The sequence below is a fragment of the Moschus berezovskii genome, chromosome 22 (assembly GCF_049115385.1).
Source record: "Moschus berezovskii isolate FMDL1 chromosome 22, NW_MosBer_1.0, whole genome shotgun sequence".
NCBI classification, from domain to species: domain Eukaryota; kingdom Metazoa; phylum Chordata; class Mammalia; order Artiodactyla; family Moschidae; genus Moschus; species Moschus berezovskii.
The window spans coordinates 9,398,149-9,425,275 of NC_142481.1; the positions used below are offsets into that span (position 1 = coordinate 9,398,149).

General features: G+C 54.7%; 1 protein-coding gene and 1 long non-coding RNA gene across 4 annotated transcripts; one reads left to right on the plus strand and one right to left on the minus strand.

Moving 5' to 3' along the window:
* Nucleotides 1-7,097: 7,097 nt before the first annotated feature.
* LOC148774328 (uncharacterized) lies at nucleotides 7,098-9,028 on the minus strand. The gene is made up of 3 exons (XR_016035827.1): nucleotides 8,874-9,028; nucleotides 7,323-7,397; nucleotides 7,098-7,236 (listed from the first exon to the last, which is right to left on the minus strand). It is a non-coding gene; the product is annotated as an uncharacterized LOC148774328 (long non-coding RNA).
* Nucleotides 9,029-14,278: 5,250 nt separating this feature from the next.
* MEIS3 (Meis homeobox 3) lies at nucleotides 14,279-25,365 on the plus strand. 3 transcript variants are annotated; one of them, XM_055411747.2, is made up of 13 exons: nucleotides 14,279-14,439; nucleotides 16,080-16,255; nucleotides 16,444-16,603; nucleotides 16,707-16,757; nucleotides 17,960-18,010; nucleotides 18,191-18,340; nucleotides 21,246-21,357; nucleotides 21,546-21,694; nucleotides 22,613-22,689; nucleotides 22,919-22,977; nucleotides 23,075-23,158; nucleotides 23,724-23,793; nucleotides 24,908-25,364. In XM_055411747.2, exons 1-12 carry the CDS (start codon nucleotides 14,428-14,430, stop codon nucleotides 23,771-23,773), a joined length of 1,131 nt encoding a protein of 376 aa, XP_055267722.1. In that variant the 5' UTR covers nucleotides 14,279-14,427; the 3' UTR covers nucleotides 23,774-23,793; nucleotides 24,908-25,364. The 3 variants fall into 3 exon arrangements, with proteins under 3 accessions (XP_055267722.1, XP_055267723.1, XP_055267720.2); XM_055411748.2 differs by having other exon boundaries at nucleotides 18,242-18,340; XM_055411745.2 differs by having other exon boundaries at nucleotides 17,960-18,340; nucleotides 24,908-25,365.
* The last annotated feature ends 1,762 nt before the right edge of the window (nucleotides 25,366-27,127 follow it).

Genomic DNA, 27,127 nt, shown 5'->3' on the forward strand with positions numbered 1-27,127 from the left:
TCTTGGGACCCTGAGGGTGACCCTGCAACCCCCATTACACCCTGCTTCCCACCGGTTTTTAGTGTCCTATCCTCCTGATGTGCATCACCCCCAACATCCCAGACCTGTTGCCTACTCCCTTCTCTACTCCCAGCTCATCAGCACTAGTCGCTGTCTCTGTGATTTCTGTAAAAGTTGCCATAAAACTGAAATTCTGCCTGGAAAGACGGCCTCCCCGTGGGAAGTTGGAATTCACGACGAGAGAGCTAATGAAGTCTTTGAGATTTGGGCAACTGGAAAATACACCAAGTAACCTGGGTTTTTCCATGTTCCCAGTATCCTCTGCAGGACACGCCCGCTTGCACCAGCCACTCTGAAGGTCCGCCCAGAGCTTCCCTTCGCCACGCCCCAACTCTTGACCCAGGAGTTTCACTAACCACGCCCCCATCCTCCACCCAGGAACTTTCCCTAGCCACGCCCCCATTCCCTCCGCCACAAACTCTTCTACGTCATAGGGTATACTGGGAACACAAAAGAGGAGGATCCTGTGTTGCCTGAGGAAGAGAGCTGGGGTTGATGGGGGTTTCCTAAAGAAATCAGGTAACTTTCTCAGAGGATGTGTGTGTGTGTGTGTGTGTCCCGATAAAGGGCACAGCCTGTTTAAAAGTGTCCAGCCTTGTGAGTTAATGACTGGTCGTCATGCAAGTGGTTGAATCCTACAGGCAAGAATGGAGTGTGGACACGTGGAGAGTGGATCTGGGAGGGAGGGACTGGACAGTGTGAAGAATTTCCAGCCCAGAGAGTGAGGGCTTGGAGAGCCAAGTGGGGATAAGTACAGAGGACAGGCTTAGAGGATTCAGGTGAGTTCATGCCGAACGTGAGATGCCTGTGAGACGTCTAGAGGGGACGTCAGGGTGAAGAGACATCCGGGGGATACCTTGAGCTCAGCCCAGGGAGCTGCTCTTGAGAGAGGTTTGGGATTTGTTGGCAAGGAGGTGTCACCAAGCCACAGGAGGGAGTGGGGCTGCCCTGGGGCCTGGGTAGCAGGAGAAGAAAGCAGTGCCTTGAGGACCCCTAAAACCTAAGGGCCACATGGAAGGTGGGAGACCTGTCAAGGAGAAGAAGCCGGAGAAGTTGGTGGGAAACCAGGAGAGTGGGGCAACTGAAGCCAAGAGAAGTTTTCAGAATGAGGGCATGGTCAGCGGGGCCCAAGGCCGTGAAGAAACGGGGGAAGATGAGCGCTTAGAGGCTCCCCTTGGGCTTAGATCTTGAGGTAAGCAGTTGAGGGGAGAATGTGGGAGCAGAAGTCAGACTGAAGTAGAGTGAGGAGGGGGTAGAAGGTGGGGAAACTGAGTCAGAGCATGTAGGTCAGAGTTTGGAGAATCTTGAGAGAGAGTTTCTAGAGGGAGTTATGGGCCTGAGAGGGCTTTTCCTGCAAGGTGGAAAGAGGTGTGGAGCAAGAGGGCACTGAAGGCAAGGGATCTGAAGCTGGTGAGTACAGTGCCAACAGCGGCGGGCATTAAGGAGTGCCACGATGCTTGCACTGTGCTGGGCTCAGCCTTATGCGGTCTGCCATCAGTCCTCAGAGTTACTCCCTTCTACCAGTGAGGAAACTGAGGCTCAGAGAGAGGCAGCAACTTGCCCAAAGCCCCACAGTGGGGAAGGGCGGAGATGACGTCCGGGTGCAGAACGGGAGCAGGACACCTCTAATTCTACCAGCCGTGAACCAGGACAGCGGGGACAGAGGCAGGGAAAGGTGTGAGCCTGGGCACAGGAAAAGGAGTGAGGTCTCTGCTTCAAACGGGCGCTTCCGGGGCTTGGGATGTGGGCACAAAAAGCATCACAGATGCTGGTTCACCCCACTAGCAACGCCATGTTCCTTACCTGGATACAAGGGGTTCCCAGGGGCAGCTTGAGAGCAATTTGAATTGTCAGAGGACACGACATAGCATAATGATTTACTGTCTCAGTGCTTCAATTCCTTCATCTGGAAAATGGGGATAATAATATTAATAAGATGGGGCTTCCCTGGTGGCTCAGATGGTAAAGAATCTACATCCAGTGGGGGAGACTTGGATTCAGTCCCTGGGTCAGAAAGATCTCCTGAAGAAGAGAATGGCTACCCACTCCGGTATTCTTCCCTGGGAAATCCCATGGACAGAGAAGCCTGGTGGGCTACAGTCCCAGAATTGGAGACGACTGAGCGACTTTAACAGTTTCACTTTCAATAATAATAGGAACTAAAGTAAGAAGTCCCTGTTTCACAGGATTACTGTATTAAATTGTATTTAGTTGTATGATTATTGTATTAAATATACAATATATTTTTAGACTAATACCTAACAACAGTAATAGCTTAGGCAAGAGGGGAAGGGGGCTACAGAAGATGAGATGGTTGGCTGGCATCACTGACTCAATGGACATTAAGTCTGAGCAAACTCTGGGAGATAGTGAAGGACAGGGAAGCCTGGTGTGCTGCAGTTCATGGGGTCCCAGAGAGTCGGATACGACTTAGTGAGTGAACAACAAAGTAAGCGCTTAGTAGATGGGAATGGTTATACTTTCCAGCTGACTTGCTCATTTACACACACACAAACCCATCCAGGAACAACTAGCCTCAAAAGGACAGAAATGCAAGACTTCCCATGAACTGCTTTGTCACCCGAGTCCCAGTTGTTCAATCATCAAGCCCAGGGGACAAGAAATAGACAAGGGGGAGTATGCCTTCCTCTCCCTGCAGACCCTGGGATTCTTTCATTCACTTGTCCATTGGGTGGCTGCCTGTGTCTGGCGCTGAGCATGGGACACTGCAGTGACCAAACTGTCGCTGGGCCCTGTTCTTCCCAGGCTGACACTGTGGTGGGGGGAACAGATGCCCAACAGGGTGCCAGAGGTGGTGGTCTCGCTGGGACTTGTGACAGCAAGGACTCTGTAGTAAGAGACCGCAGGATGCCCATGTCACCGAACTGGGTGACTTAGGCAAGTGTTAAAAAGGAGATATTAACAAGGCTGTGCACGGTATAGGGAAACAGACAAGGGATGGTGGGCAGTCTGGGACTAGAAGATAAGATGTTCCCACTCCTATCCTGCCGGGCTGGTTTCTGGAACCCGGAGAGGTGCTCTATGTAAGCCCTCATAAGTGTAAAATGTTAGTCGCTCAGTCGTGTCCGACTCTGCGACCCCATGGACTGTAGCCTGCCATGTTCCTCTGTCCATGGAATCCTCCAGGCAAGAATACTGGAGTGGGTTGCCATTTCCTTCTCCAGGGGATCTTCCTGACCCAGGGATCAAACCTAGGTCTCCCTTATTGCAAGCAGATTCTTTACCCTTTGAGCCACCAGGGGAGCCCCATAAGAGCTTCCTGTTCATATTTTTATTAATAGCAATTAGGTATGAGTTTAGATGTGACTAGCAGAGATCCAAAATAGTAGTGGTTTAAATAAGATTAGAATTTATTTCTCTCTTGTGTAACAGTTCACAGCTGGTATGGCAGGTCTATTTCAGGAAAGTGAAAGTGTTAGTCGCTCAGTCCTATCCAACTCTTTGCAACCCCAGGGACTGTAGCTCTTCTGTCCATGGGATTTCCTAGGCAAGAATACTGGAGTGGATTGCCATTCCCTTTTTCAGGGGATCTTCCTGACCCAGGGATCGAACCCAGGTCTCCTGCATTGCAGGCAGATTCTTTACTGTCTGAGCTGCTAGGGAAGCACGCAAAGTAGCTGCTCTACTAGTCGCTCTGACACAGCTGGACTATGACCCTCATCTATTTGGTCCAAGATGGCGCACCTCCATGACGTCATCATGCAACCAGAAGGAGGGGGAGGGGAGGGGAGGTCCCGCATCCACCGTCCTCCGCGAGGCTTCGGCCCGGATCTCCACGCATCACTTCCTTCTGCATCTTAGTGTCCAGATCTAAACCATCTGGCTTCACTGAGCTGGAAGAGGAGCTAAGGAAAATATAGTTTTAGTTCTGAGTCATGCTAAAAGTCACAGAGGATTTTTAAAGAAAGATGAGAGATTGGATGTTGAGGAGCAATGATCAGTCTCTTCTGCAGAAAACTTTGCAGAAATTCATAGAGGTGATGCTCTGAAAAGCAATCAGGTAGAGCTGATGCTCTGAAAATCAGATTCTAGGTATGAAGTCACCACTGAAATCAATGCCAAAGAGCCCCAGATTCTTTGTACCGCCTGCTCTTTTTAAAAAAAATTTTTTTTTAATTTCGTATTGGGGTATAGCCGATTAACAATGTTGTGATAGTTTCAGGTGAGCAGTGAAGGGACTCAGCCACACATATACATGTATCCATTCTCCCCCAGACTCCCCTCCCATCCAGGCTGCCACCCAACATTGAGCAGAGTTCCACATGCTATACAGTAGGTCCTTGGTAGTTATGCATTGTAAATATAGCCGTGTGTACATGTCCATCCCAAACTCTCTAACGATCCCTCCCCCGATCCTCCCCCCAGCCCCTGGCACCCATAGGTTTGTTGTCTGAGTCCGTGCATCACTGTTCTGAGATTAAGGTCTTCATCTGGAGCCGGTCCTGATCCTCTAACGTTCCCAGACTCTGAAATGCACATTTCCTCTGCTTCATCTGTCTTAACAGTTTCCCAAATCCTTAATCTATTTCATCCAAATAAATCTTCAGCCGAAAACCTCCCCTTAATCCCTCAATTTCCTCACCCACCTTTCCATGACACTCCAAGCATCTCATTCTGGGTGCGTGTTGTTACCTAACAACCACCCCAAACTTACTGACTTAAAAATGACAAGTTATTATCTCTTGTGGTTGGCCCCAGTTCACATAGGCTCTCCCGGTGGACTTGGGGTCTCTCACGATTGTGATCAGCTGTCAGATGAACTACAGTTATCCGAAGGCAACTCACTAACTCCTAAGATAACTTCCTCATGTGGCTGACAGTTGATGCTGACTGTCAGCTGAAGGCTGAGCCGGGGCTGTTGACAGGAGCCCGTGTCTTTTGACAATTTCTGTTTCCCTTTCTCTTGTATCTTGCCTGCACACTGCTGTCCCCCTCCCCACCACCCTGTCTCTCTCTTTCCAGAGGGCTCTGTCTCTCTTTGACCCTGTCTCCTCCGTTTCCTTAATTTCCCCTCTGTCTGCTTTGCTTTCTCGATTGTGTCTCCGTGCCTTCCCTCTTTATCTCTGTTTCCACGTGTCGGTCTCCCCCCCGCCCTCCCCCGTGTCTGTGTCTTTCTGTGTGTAACAGTTATCCGTGACTGAGCAACAAACCACCCTGAAACTTGGTGGCTTAAAACAATGATCCTAACGATTCCGTGTGTTGCTGGTGGTGTTGGCTGAGGTCACCGTGTGGCTGCGTTCATCTTGGAGCTTGGCTGGGGTTTGAATGTGCAAGGTGCCTTCATCTGTGGCTGGCAGTGGGTACTGTCTGTGGGCTGGGCCACTTCAGCTCTCCCTGGAGCCCCCTTGGCTAAGTGAACTCTTTATGGCTCTCTCTCCAAGAGAGCTGCTTTGAAAACTGTAAGGCCAAGTCTGCCATGTCCCCTGGGTCAAAGCAAGTCACGGGATTCAAGGGGTGGGGTAATAGACACCACCGCTCGGTGGGTGGAGAGGGTGCCTAGAAGGGGAGGAGTTGGCGACCATCCGTGGTAGGCTGAATAATACCCCCCCAAGATATCCACATCCTAATTTCTAGAGACTGTGAACGTGAATCCTCATGTGAAAAAACAGGATTTTGCAGGTGTGATTACGTTAAAGATCTTGAGATGGGAAGATGATCCGGGATCAGCCTGGATCAGCGTGGATCCTCAGAAGGGGGAGGCAAACAGGAAATAGTGCCACACACAGGGGAGGAGGCCATGTGAAGATGGAGCAGAGATTTGAAGATGCCGGCCTTGAAGACTGGAGCAATGTGGTCACAAGCCAGGGAATGCCGCAGCTCCCAGAAGCCGGAAGAGGCAAAGAACTAATTGTCCCCTAGAACCTCCAGAGGGGTTGCAGCCCTGCTTTATTTTGGCCCCTGGGGACTGATTTTGGACTTTCAGCTTCTGGAATTATGAGAGAATAAAGTTGTGCTGTTCTAAGCCACTGGCGTTGGGCTGGTTTGTTTCAGCAGCAACAGGAGTCTGACACACCATGTCCAGAGTTAATTCACCACTGCCTCTTGTCTGTGAGTTTCTTATAGATCTCTCTATCTTGAACTCTTTTTTTTTTAAATTATGATAAAATACACGTCACACGCTTATAACTGAGGCTTCCCTGGTGGCTCAGGTGGTAAAGAATCTGCCAGCAATGCAGGAGACCTGGGTTGGGAAGATCCCCTGGAGAAGGAAATGGCAACCCACTCCAGTATTCTTGCCTGGAAAATCCCATAGACAGAGGAGCCTGGTGGGCTCTCGTCCATGGGTCTACAAAGAGTTGGACACAACTTAGTGACTAAACGACAACAACACTTCACATAAAGTGTACTGTTTTAGCCATTTTCAAGGGCACAATTTAATGGCATTCAGTACCTTCAGGATGTTGTGGAACCGCCATCACTGTCTAGTTCCAGACCTTTCTCATCACACCCCACTCTCAAGCAAACCCCCACACCCAGTCATTCACCCCTCCACCCCTGCCCCAGGCAGCCACTAATCTTCTTCCTATCTCTTTGGATTTGCCTATTTTGGATATTTCATGTGAATGGCATCCTACGATATGTGGGGTTTTGTTTTAATGTTTAAATTTTATTCATTTATGTATGTTTGCCTGTGCTGGGTCTTCATTGCTGCAAGCGGTGGCTACTGTCTAGTTGGGGTGCGCAATCTTCTCATTGCGGTGACTTCTCCTGTTGCAGAGCACAGGCTTCAGCAGTTGTGGCACCTGGGCTTAGTTGCTCCACGGCATGTGGGATCTTCCCGCACCGGGGATCGAACCTGCGTCCCCTGCATTAGCAGGCAGACTCTCAACCACTGAACCACCAGGGAAGTCCAATACGTGGTCTTTTGTGACTGACTTTTTTCACTCAGCATGAGTAACATTTTCAAGGTCCATCCACGTGGTAGCATGAGAAACTGAACCAATAGGATGCATGGATAAATAGATAATAAAATATTTATTTTAAATAATTGGCTTATGTGATTGTAGAGGCTGGAAAGTCCAAAATCAGTGGAACTCAGGGAAGCACCGAGGTTGCAGCTCAAATCTGAAGACAGTCTGGAAGCAGAACTTTTTTTCTTAAGGCATTCAATGGATTGGGTGAGGCCAACCCTCATCATGGAGGGTAATCTTGACTCTGGGCACGATCGATAGCTTAGTCAAATGAACATATACAATTAACCATCATAGCTGGGGGCGGGGGGGACTCCCTTCTCCTTTTACCCTCTTTCTGCGCGTCCACCATGTCCCTGGCTGGCCACTGTCCCAGGCTTGTTTGTAAGGTGATTCCAGGAAATACTGGAGGAGAGACAGGGAAGGAAAGCATTAAGGGCTGTGTTGACGCACAGGTCGCCCACTTCCTATGGGCAGTGAGGTCCACTGGGGATTCTAGAGCCCCCGTTGGGAGCCCAACCTGCAGTGAAGAATTTGAGGTCTTTATTAACTCCCGGCTGATGGAAGGGAGGGCTGTTTCATTCAGGGGAGAGTCACAGGTGCCAGCGTTGGCGGCTGCTGTGGGGTCAGAGGGGTGTGAATGGGACTTCCCTCTTCCCCCGGGAAAATACATGTCAGTTGCTCAGTTGTGTCTGACTCTGTGACCCTATGGACTGTCGCCTGCCAGGTTCCTCTGTCCATGGGAGTCTCCAGGCAGGAAAACTGGAGTGGGTTGCCATTCCCTTCTCCAGGGGATCTTCCCAACCCAGGGATCGAACCTGTGTCTCCCACACTGCAGGAAGATTTTTTACCATCTGAGCCACCAGGGAAGTTCCTTAGGCACCAAGGAATGAGGGGGGCACAATTGTGCCCAGGTCTCCCCCTCCCCTGGCCCCACACCCCCAGCTCCCTTCTCAGCACTCAGCTTCTGCAATCCCAGCAACAGGGATGGGCTTGCTCCCGGCATCTCCTCTGTGTCCTCCCATCCCCCTGAGGACTGAAGTCAGACTCTCAGGAGGACTTCCAGACAACTCAGGACTGGGGCGGGGAGAAGGCCTCCAGGGGCTCCCAGGGTGCCTGCCCGCTAGCTCCTCCCCCCTTGCCCTCTCCTTGCAATTTTCTCCTCCTAAGGTGGAGGGAAGGAAATGTCAAGGATGATGGATTGGAAGGGGGCAGCTGGGGTCAGGCGAGGAGGGACCGCAGGGTGGAGGGGAAGGGGAACAGACAAGAGGCAGGAGGGAGGGAGCAGGGGAAGGAGGGGGCCCAGAAGAAACATCATCGGGTGTGGGGAGGGTAACAGAGAATGACCGGACGAGACAGAGAACGACTGAGAGGGAAACCAGAGCCCTAACACGCCGCGCTGAGGAAGGTGGGAGAGGCTGAGAGATTCCGGCAGAGACGGTCCCAGGTTGAAAGTAATCCTCCGGCCTCTTACCCAGCACACAAAGCCTAAGAGAGGCCGCCACTGAGGTGGCGACAGAGACGCGCACGGAGAGGAAAAGACGCAGAGACGGACAGACGGACACACAGCTAAGGGCACAGCGAAAGAGGAAGGGGAGAGGCGCGGGGAGAAGGAGTGAAGCGGCGAGACTCAGAACGGAGACGGAGGCAGATTCAGAGGAAAAGGCAGAGAAAGGCCGGAGAGACGGGAAGGCGGCTGGCGGCGGGGGAGTCCGGCCTGTGCCCCTCCCCCGCCGGGCCAGGCCCGGTCCCCCCGCGGCCTCTGCCGAGCCCTGCCTGACGGTGTGATTGCTCGGGTGACAAATGAGCCGCCGGAGTCACCAGCTCCGGTGATGGATGGCCTGGCGGCGGGCGGGAGGGGCGTGGGCTGGGGGCGCTCACCAAGATAAATGTTTCCTTCTCCTGGAGCCGGGCCAGGCACACGGGGAGGAACGGCGAGGAGTCTAGGAGAGGCCCGGGCAGCAGCGAGGTGCGGGAAGGCAGAAACTCGGGGACAGGGGTGGGGGCGCAGAGAGGTTTGGAGTCACAGGCCAGAGACGACGGAGAGGAAGAGAATAGGAGAGACTGGAGCAGGAGAGACAGAAGGAGACGGAGACACGGAGAGATCGTCCAGAGAAAGAGACAGAAAAGCAGAGCGAGAGACGCGTGAGGCAGGCGGCTGGAAAGACAGACAGACACCCAAGACAGAAACACAGCCACGGGGGCCCCTGACTCAGGACCCGCTCTTCCCCTGCCTCTGAGATACAGGCCTCGGAGAGAGACGGGGGGGGGGGGGCAAGGGGGACATAGCTGATGACAAAGGGGGAAACTGAGGCAGGGAGCTGGCAGGCTCAGGAGAGAAGCTGCGAGAGTGCTGAGCTGCTCCGGCAGGGTTCCTTCCCACCCGCCACTGACAGCTTGGACGCCACGCTGGAGGAACCAGTGTTGGGGAGACCTGGGAGGTCCCCCAGATCAACAGGGGTGGTCTAAGGCCTGGGATGGGATTAGGGGGTGAGACCCCTCCTAAGGCTGGTGTTCACATGGGAGTCTGTGCCTCTGCTGAGATGCACTCACACGCACGCACATACAGATGAAGAAACATATCAGGACACACATATCCAGAGTGTGTGTTAGTCGCTCAGTCATGTCCAACTCTTTGCGACCCCATGGACTGTAGCCCTCCAGCCTCACCTGTCCATGGGGATTCTCCAGGCAAGAATGCTGGAGTGGGTTCTTCCCCACCCAGGGACTGAACCCAGGTCTCCCTCATTGCAGGCAGATTCTTTTACCATTTGAGCCATGAGGGAAGCCCAAACACACATCCAGAGGGAAAGGCATGAGAGCAGGTAAGAGGCTTCCAGATTCCTGCACACCGGGGCCCACACAACACCTCACGGATGCAGACAACCAGCAAACACAGGGCACCTGCCAGCCGGGGGCCAGGCCTGGACCCACCGGCCCCCTCCCCTGCCTGGGACAAAGGGTCCAAGGGTCCAGCCAAGAGCCACTGAAGGGAGACAGCTCTGCAGAGGAGGCTTGAGGTCCCAGAGAGTTGGGCTGGTGTGTGTGTGTGTGTGTGTGTGTGTGTGTGTGTCTGGGTGAGACAGGCTGGGGCAGAGGGAGTGAGAGAGCCAGTGTGTGTGTCTGGGTGTGTGTGTGTCTGGGTGTGTGTGTGTCTGGGTGTGTGTGTGTGTCTGGTGAGACAGGCTGGGGCAGAGGGAGTGAGAAAGCCAGCCCCCACCCTTGTCCCCCCTCCAGCCTCTGGCCTTTCCCATCAGTTTCTCTCCCAGACATTCCTATTCTCCCCTGCTCTTCTCTTTAATTAAAAAGATTTATGCTCAAGAGTCCAAGCCCCTCCTCCTTGTTTGGGGGCTGAGCTCAGAGCGATGAGAGGAGTAACTCTGGTCTCCATCCCCGTCCCTCTGTGTGTCTCTCCCTTCCTCTCTCTCCTCAGTTTCTCCCCCTCTCTGCTCTCTCCGCATCGCTCTGGGACTCGGTCTGACCCCCTTTTCTTTTTTCTTTCTTTCCACTGCTCTGTTCTCACCTCTTCTCGAGCCACTCAGCCCCCCAAATTGGCCTCACCCAGACCCCCACCCAGTTAAGACACAATTGCTTCCTTCCTTCCATCCACTCCTCCCACCCCGGACCCCCATCACAGTCAGATCGGGCCATCCTTCTTGCCTTCAGGATCAGCTTGGGCCTGGGGACCTCAGCACGCCCCTCCAGACCCAAAGCGAAGCTGGGGGCCTAGATCCCAGACTCCCCCACCCTAAGCCTTGACTGAGGGCTGTAGGGGGAGGGGAGAGGGGGCGCACCCAGAAGAGCTTTGCATCTTTAATTAAAAAGTGATTTAAATTAATTTTCTGCTCCAAAACCCCTATCTGGGGGGCGGGGTGCGTGTGGCAGTGATTAAAGGCTCTTCTCTACCCCTCTGCCTTCCTTAAAGGGCCAGTGTCACCCGAGGAATAGTGCCTGGGAGAGTTTCAGGGGGAGCATCCATTGGGATGAGGACCCCAGACTCAGTCAAGGTGGCCCGGAGTCTGGGTGTCCCGGCACCTTCCAGTTTAACCATTTCGCCATCACTCACTCCCCGCCCCCTCATTCAGCTGATGGGGAAATTGAGGCTTAGAAAGGAAAGAGCTGATCTGAGGTGGGTCTGGACCCCAGATCCTTGGAGGAGACCCAGAGATGGCCAGGGAGGAAGGCTGGTGGTGTGCCGAGTTGGGAGGGTGGTCAGAGGACAAGAGTCAGGGACAGTCCTCCCGGATGAGACAGAGGCAAGGGGGTGGGTCGTGTGGATGCGCAGCTGAGCCCTGGGTGGATGGGGGTACCGGCGCCATCACCCTCGCCCTCCCCCCATAGCCCTCCAACACGCCTCCCCCTCTGGGAAGTGCTGCTGCTGTACTAACCTAAGTCCTTCTTGCTGTAACTCCAGCAAGACCCCTTCCCTGGGGCCTGGGTGGTTTTGTTTAATTTCCACCAGACAGGAGGAGGAGGGAGCAGCAGGGTGTGGCAGAGATGGAGCTGTTTATGAGGGTCATAAAAATATCCGTAGAGAGCCCAGCAGGGGTGGGGGTATGGTCTCCAGCCAGCCCTCTCAGCCCCCTCCTCTCTCTCTGAGACTCAGTCTGCCCACCTCTGTCCCTCCTTTCCCTGGGTCTTTGTCTCCTCCAACTTCTGTCCCCTTCTCTCTGGATCTCTACCTCATTTCTTTTTTAGAGTTCTTCCTCTGGGCTGATGGTTTCTAGCTGTTGAGGGTCAAGCATGCTTTTTGGTCATAGGATGAAAACTATGGGCCATCTCCCTGTAAAATCACATAGGCAGCAGGTCCATACTTTGCCAGGAAGACTTGAGGGAGTTCACAGGCCTCCTGATACCCACTTACACATCCCCTTGAGAATCTGAGGTCACCAGAGGATAAAGACCCTCCTGAAGGGCTTCCCTAGCGGTCCAGGGGTTAAGAATCCACCTTGCAATGCTGGTTCGATCCCTGGTCTGGGGAGATCCCACATGCCAAGGAGCTACTAAGTCCATGCACCACAACTATGAAGCCTGCGCTCTAGAGCCGGTCCTCCACGACTAGAGAAGCCGCTGCAGTCAGAAGCCCGTGCACCGCAACTGGAGAGCCAGCCCTGCTCGCCGCAACTAGAGAACGCCTGCATGCAGCGATGAAGATGCAGCACAGCCAAAAATAAAGCGAATAAGAAAAAATTAAGAAAAAACACATGTAAGGACTTCCCTGGTGGTCTAGTGGTAAAGAATCTGCCTACCAGTGCAGTTCAATCCCTGGTCCAGGAAGACTCCACATGTTGTGGAGCGCCTAAGCCCACGAGCTACAGCCACTGAGCCAGCGGGCGGAAACTACTGGGCCCACATCCCACAAACAGAGAAGCCAGTGTAATGAGAAGCCTGCATGCTGCAATGAAGACCCAGCACAGGCAGAAAGAAATAAATTTTAAAATCAACAAACGAAACACATGCCTTTTTTTTTTTTTTCCAAAGACCCTACTATAGAAAAAGCCAGTGAGAGAACGAATCCCAGGGGTCTTGCTCTCCCTCCCCCCACCTCCATGCCACATCCTGCCCTTGCTGGCCCAGAAAACATTCCTGCCCCAGGCCCTTTGCACCTGCCACTCATCTGCCTGGCATGCTAGGCAGACACCTGCAGAGCTCCCTCCATGCTCTTCTTCAGGCTTCCGCTCAGATGACGCCTCCCCTGAGAACTTGCCTGTCCAGCTTTTGTCATTTCCCTGCCTTTATTCTGCTTCATCTCAGAGCACTGATCACCTCCAGTGTGATTTTATACTTACTCATTTCTTTACCTGACTCTCCTCTCTCCCCTACACCATCCCCAGCAGCATGTGAGCACCAGGAGGCCAGGAAAGGTGGTCTTTTGCTCCCTGTGACATCTCCAGAACATCACCCAGCACACAGTAGGTGCGCAATAAACTTCTGTTGCAGATACCTTCTTTATTTCACTAGAACATCAGTTTCAAAGGCTGCCTGGGCCCAAGGCTCCTGCGGGAATCCTTTAATCTCCGGCGGATGCATAACCAGCCACATCTTAACCTTCAGTCTCGGAGATTCCACCACAAACTCCTGAGAACTGCTGGGGGGGATACAGGCTAAGAAACTTGCAAAAGGCAGAGGTCAAAAGTGGGCAGAGGGACAGAGTGAGGTTTCTAGGCACACACACTGAAACACCCCAAACACACCATATTCATACACAGAAACAACACACCCATAACAGGCATGAACCAACAGTCGGGCACACAGACAGACACAGCCAAGGACACACACACACACACAGATGGCTTCAGGGAAGCACTTAAGTGTCCCTGTCTCCCAGAGGTGGGAAGTTGGGGGGTGGGGAGGGGTGGTCTGGAGCAAGAAGAGAAAGTAGAGAAAGGGGTTTGGGGACCTGCAGCCTCTGTTTCTCCTCTGATCGGTCTCACAGTCCGAGACAGACAGACAGACAGGGAGAAAGAGAGAGCAAGGAAAGGGTGAGGCGGGAAAGGGGCTGATGAGAGGGCCTCTGGCGGTCGGGGGGGTCGGGAGAGAGGCATAGACGGATGGGGAGGGGCAGAGATGGGAGAGAGAAAGGGAGAGACGCAGAGACTTGAAGATCTAGAGGAAATAGTGAAGCAGGGGGCGGGGAGAGAGAGCCGGGGAAGGGTGGAAAGCGGAGAGACGGACAGACGAGGACCCGGGGCGGCCGGGAGCGGGCGAAGGCGGAGAAGACCCGAGCGCGGTGGGGGGAGAGGGGCGACGCGGAGAGAGGGAGGCCGGCGGGGTGGGGGCCGGGCGGACCCGACGCGCCGAGGCTCCCGCACGAACGGCCGCCCCCGAACGCGGCCGCAGCCGCGGGAGCGCCGAGGGGAGGCCGGCGGCGGGAGGCCCCGGACGCCCCCGCCCCGCCCGCCCGGCCCGCGGCCCAGCCGCCGGCGGACAGCGGGTTAAGCATCTCCGCCGTGGAACTTCCGGATGTGACCACAGAGAGAGGCAGACCGGGAGCGGGGGAGAGCGAGCCGGAGCCGCCAGCATCCCTCCGGCCCGCCAACGCCGGGACCCCGCGCCGCGCTGGGAGCCGCCGCGCGCCCCCCGCCGCCCCGCGCCGCGCGGTCCCCGGGCCTCGGGCGGGCTCCCTCCTCCCAGGACCCGGGGGAGGGACTGGGGGCCCCGGGGAGGGGGCCTCGGGCGGCCCTCCCTCGCCGGCTCGCCCCTTGCCTCGCCGTGACCCCCGCGGGGGCAGGAGGCTGGGGGTCCATGCTCGGGGCCTCCGCACTGCCGCGCGCCTGCCGCTGACAGCGGTGGGGGTGGGGGGGCCGGGCACCCAGCCTCCTGCCCCACCCCCTGGCGTCGGCACCGCGGGCCATCTGGGGCCGCTGCCCCCGGCTGCGCCCTCCCCGCCGGCCAGGCCCTGGAGGGACCCGGGAGCTGCCGCCGGCATCAGCCCATGGCCCGGAGGGTAGGTGTGAGGGCGGGCGATCTTGCGCCCCGGCCGGTCGTCGCACCCCCGGCCCCCTTCCCATCCTTCCATCGCCTCCCTGGGGAGCTGTGGCCCCCTTCAGCCCGTCGCGCTCCCTCCGCCGTCTCTTTCTCTCCTCCGCTCTCCCTGCCTCTGGTCTCCCCCTCCATCCCAGGTCCTTTATCCTACCCGCTTTCTCTTTCTGCCCTCCCCCATCCTTCTCCACGGTCTACTTTTGTTCCAAGTCCTCCCGGAGGGTTAGGGGTGGGGACAGGGCTGGGGAGGTGGGTCTGGCCAGGCGGGGCCAGGGGATTCTCTCTCTCCTGGGCCTGGGGGATGAGAGGTCAGCGAAGAGGTGAGCATGCACCTTTGGAAGTAGAGGTGGGGCTGGGGGGGCAGGGACACCGCAGGATTCCAGGACGTCCTGAGATGTGCGGCGATGAGCGGTGGGGGGCAGTTGGATTCAACTTCAGGATTCAGGAGAAGTTAGGAGAAGAGGGCAGAGACACACACTCAGAGCCCTCCGCGCTGGCAGGAACGCTGGACTTCCCCCTTTCCAGTCCCTCTGCCTCTTCCAACCTCAGTTTCTCCCTCAAAGGAAAGGGTGGGACCTGGGTGCCTTCAGGTTTCCCTGGCTTCCCCGGTGCGTTTGCTTCTGTGATGATAGGAGAGAGAAATCTCAAGCTTGGCTTCTCTTTGGGGCGGTCGGCACAAGTGGGTTTGTGCGGTTGTGCCGGGTTATACTTGGTTTCAACAAGTGTGTGTTGAATGTGTGCCAGGCACGGTGCTAAATGTCTGATGCCTTCATTTGTTCATTCATTCCTGAGCCTGGCTTTTGGCTGTGTGTGTGTGTGTGTGTGTGTGTGTGTGTGTGTGTGTGTGTGTGTGTGTATGGTGGGCTCACATGGGGAGTGGAGTGTGACAAGTTGTTAAGATGCACTCAGACATGCATACTGGTCTGTGAAATGAAATTGAAGTCGGGGAGACTGTATGCGCACATTTGTGTACAAACAATGCACTGCTTTGATAGGCAGTGTCCATGAGCAAACATCAATCTCTCCCTCCTGCTCCTCTCTCTCCCGTCCCCTCTCTCCCCTCCTCTGCCTCTCGGCCCCCATCTCCCTGTCTCCCTCCCTCTCTGCTCTTCCCTCTTCTCTGCATCTCTCATCTCTTGTCTCTTTCTCTCTTTGCCTTTTTTTTTTTTTTGCCTCTCCCAACATTTCTCTTTCTGTCTCTCTTCCTCCCTCTAAGCTTTCTCTCTCTCTCTCATTTCCCTCCCAGCCTCTCTCTTCTCTCCCCTTCTCTCTGAATATCTCTCCCCTCCTCACTCCGGGAGAAGCTGAGCGTTACCAACCAGCCAATCCCTGACCCCCCGACCCTCAGATCTGAGACCTGGGTCAGTCTCTCTCCCTTGGACCCTCCTGCCCATACATCAGGAATCTCTGATGGGACATTTTTCACAGTCCATGGATCCAAGTGAAAGCTTGAGGATGGGGCCTTCGGTCCCACCCAGCTAGCTCTACGCAGACAGGAGGGCAGGTGGCTGGGCAGGGCGGGGGCACCTCCTGGGTGAGAGGGTAGGGAGGTTTCTTGTTGTGTCGACACCTCCCTGGGGCTTCCCCTCTCACCTCCCCACCCAGTACGATGAGCTGCCCCACTACCCTGGCATCGTGGACAGCACCGCAGCCCTGGCTGGCTTCTCAGAGGCAGTGTCCTCGGCACCGAGAGCCCCCGGGCCCTATGGCCCCCACCGGCCTCCCCAGCCCCCGGGCTTGGACAGTGACGGCCTGAGGAGGGAGAAAGATGAGATCTATGGGTGAGTGGGACAAGGCTGAGGGCTCTTGGGTGCGCCCCCCCCACCCCGTTTCTTTGTCTCTCTGGATATGTTTCTCTCCTTCTGCGTCTGTCTCTCCATCTCTTTCCTCTGGGTCTCCTGTCCACCTCCCAGCCCCACCCCACCCCCGCCCACCCCTCATGAACCCTCTCTCCTCCTGCTTCCCCCAGCCACCCGCTCTTCCCGCTGCTGGCCCTGGTCTTTGAGAAATGTGAATTGGCCACATGTTCTCCCCGTGATGGGGCTGGGACTGGGCTGGGCACACCCCCAGGCGGTGACGTCTGCTCCTCCGATTCCTTCAACGAAGACATTGCGGCCTTTGCCAAGCAGGTGGGCACCCACCATCCGCGGTGTTCCGGGAGAGCCAGTGACGTGGCGGGGGGCGTGGGCAGGAGATGGGGTGTGCCCTCCCCCACCTCTCTCTTTCTCCCAGGTCCGCTCCGAGAGGCCCCTCTTCTCCTCCAACCCAGAGCTGGACAATCTGGTGAGACCTGGGCCCTCCCCAACACCCCCTCCTCCAAGGGGGTCTCCTGTTCCAGCCTCCATAGCCCTGGGGTTGATTGTGGGAGTGGAGAGGAGACCACCTGACCCACGTCCTCAAATAGTGATAATGTTTGCCTATTTGCAGTGCAGTGCAGTGGAGCTTAGAGTTTGTGAACAGGGACTCAATGACCTGAGTTCAAATCCCTTACTGGTTCTAAGATCCAGGGCAAGAAGTTCTACCTCCTTGGGCCCTTTTCCCTCATCTGTAAAGAGTAACTAGTAATAATTTCTATCGTGTAAGGCTATTGGGAGTATGTGCGTGCTAAGTCGCTTCAGTCGTGTCCAACTCTTAGAGACCCTATGGACTGGAGTACGCCAGGCTCCTCTCTGTCCGTGGGATTCTCCAGGCAAGAATACTGGAGTGGGTAGGATTTCCTCCTCCAGGGGATCTTCCTGACCTACAGATCGAACCCACGTCTCTTATATCTCCTGCATTGGCAGGAGGGTTCTTTGCCACTAGCGCCACCGGGGAAGCCCCATTCTGGGTATATACTGAGTCAATGCCTGGCACAGATTGGGGACTTATTAAGTTAGCTAGTTCTATCAGTGAGCAGAACAGAGTCCACACCTAAATAAATGAAACCACTTGGCTGCAAAGGAGAGAGGAGAGGAGAGAGAAGGGAAAGAAAGAGAAGAGAGGCAGAGAGAGGGATAAATACCCCAGCTTGTCCCTTCCTTTCCTGGTCCAGCTCCCACCAAGGCTTCCTATTGGCTGAACCCTTTGGCAAAGGACTCTGGGAAATGTAGTTTTCAGGTGAAGGGTGGGACCCAGATCAGAGGCCACGCAGGCAAAGGATGGGGTGTTTTGATTGGAGCTGACCTTAGCTCACCCCTCTTGTGATGAGTGCTCCTCTGTCTCTTGCACCTCTTGCTTCTCTTTATTTCTGATCTCAATCTCACACTGCCTTGTTCCTTAATCCTGGGTCTCCGTCTCTGTTGTCAATTTCTCTCTGCCTCTGTCGATTGGTCTTTGCTCTCTTTGTACGCTCTCTGTCATCCAATGCACTTTTTCTGTTTCTCTGTCTCTGTTCTTCCTGCTCCTCCTCCTCGCCTCCTTCTGCTCCTTCTTTTTCTCACCTCCTCCTCTTCCTCCTGTCTCCCTCCCCCTTCCCTCCCTCTCCCCCCTCCTCTGTCTGTTTTCAGATGATACAGGCCATTCAAGTGCTACGCTTCCACCTATTGGAGCTGGAGAAGGTAAATGCTTCTCAGTTCCCCTCACGCCCTCCCTCGCCCCCATCCCTCCCCTTCGTGCCCCCTCCGCCCCTCCTTCAGGCTCCCTCCCTACCAGAGTTGGAGCAGAAGGCCACCCCCACCCCGTGCACCCCAGCCCTGGCCCCCGGGTGGCCCCCCCCAGTACCCCGGTGCCCCCTTCAGGTCCACGACCTGTGCGACAACTTCTGTCACCGCTACATCACCTGCCTCAAGGGGAAGATGCCCATCGACCTGGTCATCGAGGATCGGGACAGCAGCTGCAGAGAAGACCTCGACGACTACCCGGCCTCCTGCCCCAGCCTCCCAGACCAGGTGGGCTCGGCAGGGGGCAGGAAGCACCGCCCTGCCACGGAAGGCATGCCCAGAGAGCTGGGGGTGGGGCACGCGCAACATGAAACAGCCTCAGGCAGGCACATCCAGCCACAGCCTGACCATGGAACATGCACCAACTATGCCACAGCTGTACAGACTGTGGTCCAGCTGGACGGAAGCACGCACATACTCCCCAACAGCTGCAGATACCCACTGTGAGCTGGGCTACACCCACACAGGTTCACACACAGCCACACAAACCAGTACACTCACAGCCAGGCGATAACATGCACTGCACTCTTAAACTCACACAGCCCAGCAGCATAGCAGGGTCACAGATCTCACACCCTGACTGAGACACTGCCGTTCTAGAGTATGTGTGTGTGTGTGTGTGTGTGTGTGTGTGTGTGTGCGCGCGCGCGCGGTGGACAGACCCCAGGCATAAAGTAGCCACCCAAATGGCCCCAGCTCCTGCCATACAAACTCAGCTGCAGTCACACTTGTACCCAGAGCAGCCACAGTACCTGCGCTCATGCACACACGTGTTACCCCAACCCCCTAACAGTCGGACTTCAGCTGGCGTGGGCACATACCTTGCCAGTCAATGACCACGTGGCTCCAGATCCATTCAGTCTCAGATACCATCAGACGACAGTTTCATAGACGTGAGCACCCAGGTAGTAATCACACAACAGCCATGCAGATCCTGAGGAGGCCCACGCCCACAAGGCCGTCACGCTATCGACACACTCAACAATTATACAACACGACACCCGCCCCCAAATACAGGCGCATAGCCGCACCACAAGTACATAGACTTGCGCATGCGCAGACAGAAGTCACAGCTGAGTCTCTGCCCATGAGTGCGTGTTCTAAGACGCTTCAGTTGTGTCCGACTCTTTGCGACCCTGTGGACTGTAGCCCACCAGGCTCCTCTGTCCATGGGACTCTCCAGGCAAGAGTACTGGAGTGGGTAGCCTTTCCCTTCTCCAGGGGCTCTTCTCGACCCAGGGATCAAGCCCACGTCTCTTACGTCTCCTGCATTGCAGGTGGATTCTTTACCAGCTGAGCCACAGGGGAGGCTCAACAACCGATAATACGCCCCCTCTCAGTGGTACACCCTGCGCGTGTGCTGAGCCGTTGCAACTCCCTCGGAGGCTCAGTCATACTCCATATCTCCACTCAGTCACCGACACACTCCCACGGCCATGACACCTCCCTCCACACACAGAGTCATGGAGTCGCCTGGCAGCTCATGCAGGGATCAGGATAACCACACATACTCCCGGCCCTTAGAACCAAAGCCACAAGCTTACAAAACTAAACGTAGCCTTGCCCTTGTCAGATACAGCCACTTGGCCAGTTCCGAGAGTGACACAACCATGCCCAAACACCACTGCGTGTCTCAGCTCCGCCCAGGTGACAACCACATCACAGACGCCTCCTCTCCAGGGACGCCCTTGCCATGATGGGCAGGGACATAATCATGTTCACACTTACATGCCGCATGGCAGACTCAGGACAGCATCAGGTGCGCTGGTTCTGCTGGTGGTAAAGAACCCGCCTGCCCATGCAGGAGATATAAGAGACACGGGTTCAATTCCTGGGTCGGGAAGATCCCCTGGAGGAGGGCATGGCATCCCACTCCAGTGTTCTTGCCTGGAGAATCCCATAGACAGATGAGCCTGGTGGACTGCAATCCATAGAGTCACAGAGAGTCGGACATGACAGAAGCAACTTAACATGCATGCACCCACAGCATCCGAATGGATCCAGCACCAGAAGGGGAGGGTGACAGTTCCAACAATGCTCAAAAGCCTTCAGACCTAATGATCCTACAGTCTGCACACAACCCATCCCCAAGGCCCACAAACACTACATTCTGCACAGATGTTGTGAGCCCTTCTGAGTTTCCTCCTTAGAGGAAACTTCTCTAAGCTACCAAGTGTTTCAGGCTGAGCCCTGGCAGAACACAGATGATGCATCCACTCTGTTATTTGCAGGGCTGGGGGACTGATTACAAGGCAGTGGGCAGGGTCTAGGACATTCAACAGGGGAAGGGGGTCACCCTGGGGCTCAGCAACAGCCTGTGGCTGTTTCCACCCCCATTTTCACCCAATCTGCCTCCCAACAATTGAATGACAAAGTCCTGATGCTCCTTGATATGTCTATACGGGTCGGTAGGCCTCCTGGGACACAAAGCTGGGAAAGAGGTAAATTCAATGCATCATCAAATCCTCAAAATGTGTAGGAGTTTGGATAAAGAAAATATGGCCCTGGACTCTCTGATTTGTAATTTGGAGCCCCCCAAATTTCCGAAAACTGAAAGTTGATGGGGTTTTTTTCCCGTAAGTTTAGTGCAAGCTCATTTGGCAGCAAAATCTGACCTGAACTAATGAGAGGCTATTTATAGCCTTTATTTATTCCACTTAGTTAACTATTCATCCATTTTGTTGCAGAAATGTTAATGAGTTTGATGACGAGGTTAAGCCCCATACCCTGCCGTGGGTGTTAGGAAATTCACGGCATGTGCCCTGGTTTTACTGCTGAAAGATGTGAGAAGTTTTGAATTTTGCAACAGTGCTGGTTTCCAAGGATTTCAGATGAGGTGCGGGAGATCTGTACAAGCTCATCTTTACTGAACGGTTGCTATGTGCCTTTACATAAATTAACTCACTGAATCCTTACCACGCTCTGGGAGGGGGTAGGTTGGATGGTCATTGCTTTCCGTTTTTCCAGTTGAGGCACAGAGGAGGTGAAGTGACTTGCCCAAGGTCACACAGCCAGCAAAGAGAAAGAGACAGGCTTCACACTCAGGAGTCCCAGCTCCAGAGCCCATGGCCTTAGTCACTGTAGTATATTGCACCCCAAGCTTTGACGCTGACTTCCAGCTCCTATTTTCCAGAATACTACATGGATTAGAGACCATGAAGACAGCGGGTCTGTACATTTGGGGACCCCAGGTCCATCCAGCGGGGGCCTGGCCTCCCAGAGTGGGGACAACTCCAGTGACCAAGGTGAGCAACTTGAGAAGCAGAGGGGAAGGTGGGAGTCAGGCTGAGGATGGAAGTTAGACAGCAGGTAGGACTTCCAGAGGGGCAAGGATCACTGGGATGTGCAGTGGTGCCTCAGAGGAGGGTTCTGGGTCCCTCTGCCCCCCCCCACTTTCCCTGTCCACAAGCACAGCACCCCTCTCCCCACTCAGGAGATGGACTGGACACCAGCGTGGCCTCTCCCAGCTCTGGGGGAGAGGACGAGGAACTGGACCAGGAGCGGCGGCGGAACAAGAAGAGAGGGATCTTCCCCAAGGTGGCCACCAACATCATGAGAGCCTGGTTGTTTCAGCACCTCTCGGTGAGAGCGCTGGGGCCCTGGGTGTGGGGTGGGCAGAGAGAGGATGGAGCAGGATGACTGCGTAGACTGAGAGCTGGAGATGGGAGGCTGAGGCAGGGGGAAATTGAGAGAGACTCTCAAGCAGATGGGAATTGACAAGAGCAAACATCCGTGGATGCCACCTGTGTGCCGGGTGCCACTAAGGACTCCTGACTCGTCCAGTCCTCCCCTCCAACCCACCCACCCACTCACCCACCTGTCAATCATCCCCCATCCAGCCAAACATCCCTCTGAGGGTAGGGATATTATTAGCTCCATTTTGCAGATGAGGAGATGGAGGTCTCGCAGCCCGAAGTGAGTTCAAATGCCGGCAGTTCGGCCTTAATCGCTGCACCCCTCTGCCTCTCGGAGATGGATGGTAAAATAGAGACAGGAAGATAGACAAGGGGAGGCTGAAATGAAGATAGGGATGGGGAGATTTAGGGAGCACTGAATCAGAGCAAGAAAGACACAAGGGAGGTTGAGTCACAGAGGGGGAGAGCCAGCCAGCCAGACACAGGGAAGGAGAGAGACTGGGACAGGGAGAGACATACACGAGGACCTAACGGACTCGGCAAGGGCTGGTGCTGGGCTTTGCCTCCGTTCCCCGGGGTGGTGGAGTCCCACCCCCACTCCAGCTCCACCTTCCTAATGAGAGTTGGCCAATTAGCCTCTAATTGCTGGAAGAGGTGCGAGGTGGGGGGATGAAGGGTAATTGCCCAAAGCTTGGCTCTGCCTCCCTCCGTTGGGCTCTGGGGAGCATAGAAGCTTAGACATAATGGCTCTCCCAGCCCTGCCCCTGCTTATGCTCGCCAATCCCCCTGGGGAACCTGGGCAGGCCAGGCCTTGGGGATCAAAGGGCAGCCAGGCAAGCCGGGTAACTCTCGCTGGTGGCTATAGCACCCGTACCCCTCAGAGGAACAGAAGAAACAGCTGGCTCAGGACACGGGGCTCACCATCCTGCAAGTCAACAACTGGTGAGTGACACAGGAGGCTTGGGCAGTCCGTGGGCCCGCCCAGGGTGGGAGGCCGGGCGCTGTCCGCGGTGCTGAAGGAGGCCCCGCAGCCCCTCGGAGCCTCTTTTCTTCCGGCGGCCCCTGTTGTCTGTCCTCTCTAGCCAACTCGCTCTCTGTCTCCCTGTGTTCATTTCGGCTTCTCTTCTACTCATTCTTTGCACCCGCCTCCGTTTCCACGACCCGCTCCCAGGTTCATTAACGCCCGGCGTCGCATCGTGCAACCAATGATCGATCAATCCAACCGCACAGGTACAGGGAGAAGGTGGGGACAGAGGGCCTCGTGTTTCTAGGGGAGTGCCAAAGCCTGGACCAGGCATCCTGGGGCTCAGCCTGCATCCCTCAACAGGGCAGAGTGCGGCCTTCAGCCCAGAGGGCCAGCCCATGGCGGGCTACACCGAAACTCAGTCACACGTGACCGTCAGGCCTCCAGGTAAGGCCACGCCCCCTTAAATAAGTCACACCCCAGGGCACCAGGTCCCGCCCCTAACAAGATGCTGCCTCTCTTTCTGGGATTACGGTTTTGAAATGCTTCATTTGCATGAAAGGGGAGTTGGAGATGCAAACACAGATTTCCTGTGTTTTCCTCCCAGAGTTTGCTTCTTCCAGACTTCACCCATCCAGTGGAAAGTTCCATTTTTGCTTAAAGGACCAGCACCCTCTTAAACAGTCTTCCCTGGTGGCTCAGAAGTAGAGAATCCACCTGCCAAAGCAGGAGACACGGGTTCGATCCCTGTGTCGGGAAGATCCCCTGGAGAAGGAAATGGCAACCCACTCCAGTATTCTTGCCTGGGAAATCCCACAGACAGAGAAGCTTGGCAGGCTACAGTCCACGGGGTCGCAAGAGTCAGATACGACTTAGCAAGTAAACCACCACCACCCTCTTAAATGATGACTCAGTTTGTCCTGACAGAGGATTCCCTTCAGGAAAGAAGGGGGAGGGGGGCATATGGAGGTGTGTGGTGAACAACCACTAATACTCCATTTTTGTCTTCCAGGATCAATGGGGATGAGTTTGAACTTAGAAGGAGAGTGGCATTATCTATAGAGGCTGAAGTCAGGAGAAATGTGAGTGTCCTAGGTCTAGGGACATTGGGTTGGGGGTTATGCTACTGCCAACCCTTTGTAAGACCTTCAGACTCCCGTAGTGAGCCCACCCAGAGCAGGGTGCCCAGCCCTGTGCTGGGTGGTGCTGGGGACACAGCAGTGACTATGCCACCTCAGCCCTGCCCATATGCAGCTCACAGTCCAGACAGGCCTGTCCCTAGACGGTAATGACCTACAGGAAGCAGGGCTGGAAGGAGGGAACCCAGGAACTGGAAGAGCCCAGAGGGGGCATTGGACCCAGGCTGGGAGGTTCAGGGAGGACTTCCTGGAGGAGGGGACTTTGGAGCTGAGACCAGGAGAATAAGAGGAGTGATACAGCAAAGGAAGGAACAGTATATGCAAAGGCTATGAGACAGTCCTTTGAGCCATACCCCTCTTCCCCCCACAACCCCACATAACAAAGGTCTGGGCTGGCCTGAAGTTGGTAAGTCAAATGGGTAAGTAATGAACTCAGGGCCCATAGAAAGGCTGGGAGATGAGAGTGGAGACCCGCGAGGGCTGGCACATGGAGGACTCTGGAAGATTGAGCCTGGGAAGAGAGATGGACAGGTTTGTTCAGGGCCTGGTGGGTCCATGGGCATCACAGCTCTGCCCTGACCAGCCATGGTCAGGCGGGCCCTGGTCCCAGGGGACCTCGGGGACAGCGGTGATGGAGGGAGCATCTCCTCCCGCTGCCCCAGGAAGCTGCCTTTTCTCCTCCGCCTTCTCTCTCCACTCTTCTCTCTCTCCCCAACCCCGGCCTTTTCCTTTGCTTTCTCTTTATTTCCGTTTCTCGCTCTCTTTCTCTTTCCACATCTCCATCTCTGATTATCTCTAGGTCTCTTCTCTGTCCTGCTCTGTCCGTCCCTCTCGCCCGTCTCGATCACTTTATCTTGACTGTCTCCTTGTCTTTTTATTCCTTCCTCTCTGTCTCTCTCCCTCTTCCATGTCTGTCCCGATTCTCTGCCTCTGTCTCTCTGTGTGTCCCTCTCCCTCTAGGGCTGATGGGGACGGCACAGAAGGCCTGATATAGGTCCAGACCCCGCCCCCCCCGCCCCCCCGCCTCCTGACTTGGCTTCTGCTCTCCTCCTCACAGACCCCACCCTCTGGACTGTGACCGCTTCAGGCTCTTACCTGCTTCCGGTTACCACCTGGCCCACCTCCTACGCACCCCCCAACTCAACGCCTACCTCCCTGGGACCCTGCTGTGACATGAGGGGCCTGAGCGCCCACTCGAGGGTCTCTCAAGGACAAAGTGGGGCCCTGCACCCCACTTGCGCCCTCAGCTCTGCCCAAAACCCAAGCTGAAATCCCAGGCCTGGGTCTGCAGAAGATGGTGGCTGGGGACCCCCCGACCCCAAGGACAGAGAAGGGATTGGGGGTGGGCTGGGGCCATCAGGAAAGGAAGGTCACCTGGATTTGACATTTGGGGAGGTTCCCTTCATCCTCCCAGCCCACCACCCTCTTTCCCCTCTCCCCCTACCTCCCTCTTCTGTTGTCTTCTCTTTTTTTTAATGATAAAGTCTTAAAAAGCCACCAATCTGAGTTCGTGGGTCTCTTCCAGGATTCAAATTCTCATAGTTTGAAGCTCATGAGTTACTAATTATAACAATAATTGATAGTCTGTACCGTACCCTCTCCCCAGGCCCTCTGTATGTAACAGTTAGCTATCACCGTGTAACAGACCACACCAAAACTTCATGATTCAAAAGGCCAATTAATTTTTAGCTCGTTTTTCTATGGGTTAGTGTACTAGGCTCCACTGGGCAGTTCTGGTGGCTTCAACAGGGCTCTCTTGTGTATCTCTGCCCAGTCACGGGTCAGCAAGGAGGCTCTGCTGTAGGAAGTGGGGACAACGGTATCGGGGACCAGCCTCAATATGGCCCAGGGTATCCTCGGGATGAACGGCGTCGGCGTCAGAGAGAGAGAGAGAGAAAGAGAGAGAGAGACAGGGGCTGATGATTCCTTGGTTTACGCAGGAAACCAATAAAACCCCAGCACGGGGTTTGCTCTGTTAATGTAGGCCGCAGGCGCCCTCTCGAATCACTGGAGGCACCCCACCAGGGCACCCCCTCGAGTGGGTCTTAGAAGCCCAGGCAGATAAGTAAACGCAGAGGGCCCAGCGCTCCAAGGATCTCAACCAGAAAAAGGAGAATAGAGAAAAGGATGGAAAAAGAGAAAGAACGACATGGGGAGACCAAGCTTCAGTGAGCAAGGCCCAAAACTTTATTTTCCAGTGCTGCTTTTATACCCTAAGTTATGCGCATAAGAAACAGAGAAAGGGAGGTATAGAGTCACGCCAAAATCACGTGGGGTCAGCAGTCTTGACCCTTATCAGGATCAGGGCTTATTTTTGTGTATCTCGTGATAAAAGTTTTTAGGTGGTTTACATCATCTTCTGGCCAGGGGGCCTGCTAACAGTTTTATGGCCCTCTCTCCTGACAATAGGTTAGTTAGCAAGTAAAAGACTTTTCCTTTAAGGTGACTTTCCTAAAGTTAGGTGCTAGACACATAACAAAGTTACATTCCTATAAGGCACCGGTGTAGTGAGCTGCAAGAAAGGAACTTATTAACTTAAGATCTGATGTGGTTAAATCAAAGGCTACTACTTATATTCTCTATATGTGATTAATATATTTCCAAGGATACAATAGATAGAGGAAACTTTGCAGCAAACATTGATTCAACAATGAAATCTTTTTTAGTACTATTCTAATGATTTTAACTTCTTCAACAGATTCCTGTATTTTAGAATATTAGGCTTTCTGTCCTTGCATGGCTGGGAGGCTATAAACAGTCACATTCTCAGTTGTAAGAGCCCGGACAAACTTGTCATGCAAGTTAGAAAGCTATCAGAGGGGCTTGGATTGGAACACTCCTATTAAGCCGAGGAGAACTTTTAAACTACAGCTCTGAATTAATGTTTTCAGAGAAAGGTGGTTGGGGGGAAGCCCCCGTAATTATTAGAGGACTTGGTAAGAGGCGTAAGATAGTAAAGCAGTCAGACTCCAGTTTTCTTTGGGGTAGATGCTAGGTAAGTCCAGGGGGTTCCTCGAGCCCTGATTAGCCTTTGCCCGTCAGGCCTCTTCCCCAGTTGACCTTTGCCACAGGTAGGATTTCCCTCGCTGGCTCCGGGCACAACGGGAGTCACTGGGCTGCATGGTGACATACACCAGCAGGCTGTTTGGCTTGTTCAGTTAGAATACAGGCTTGGTTGGACCCTAAGAGAGAACAGAGGGGCCTGTGGCCTCTTGAGGCCCTGGCTCAGATCTAGTCCGTCTTTATCTCCACTATCTTCTCTTGACCCCCAGAAACA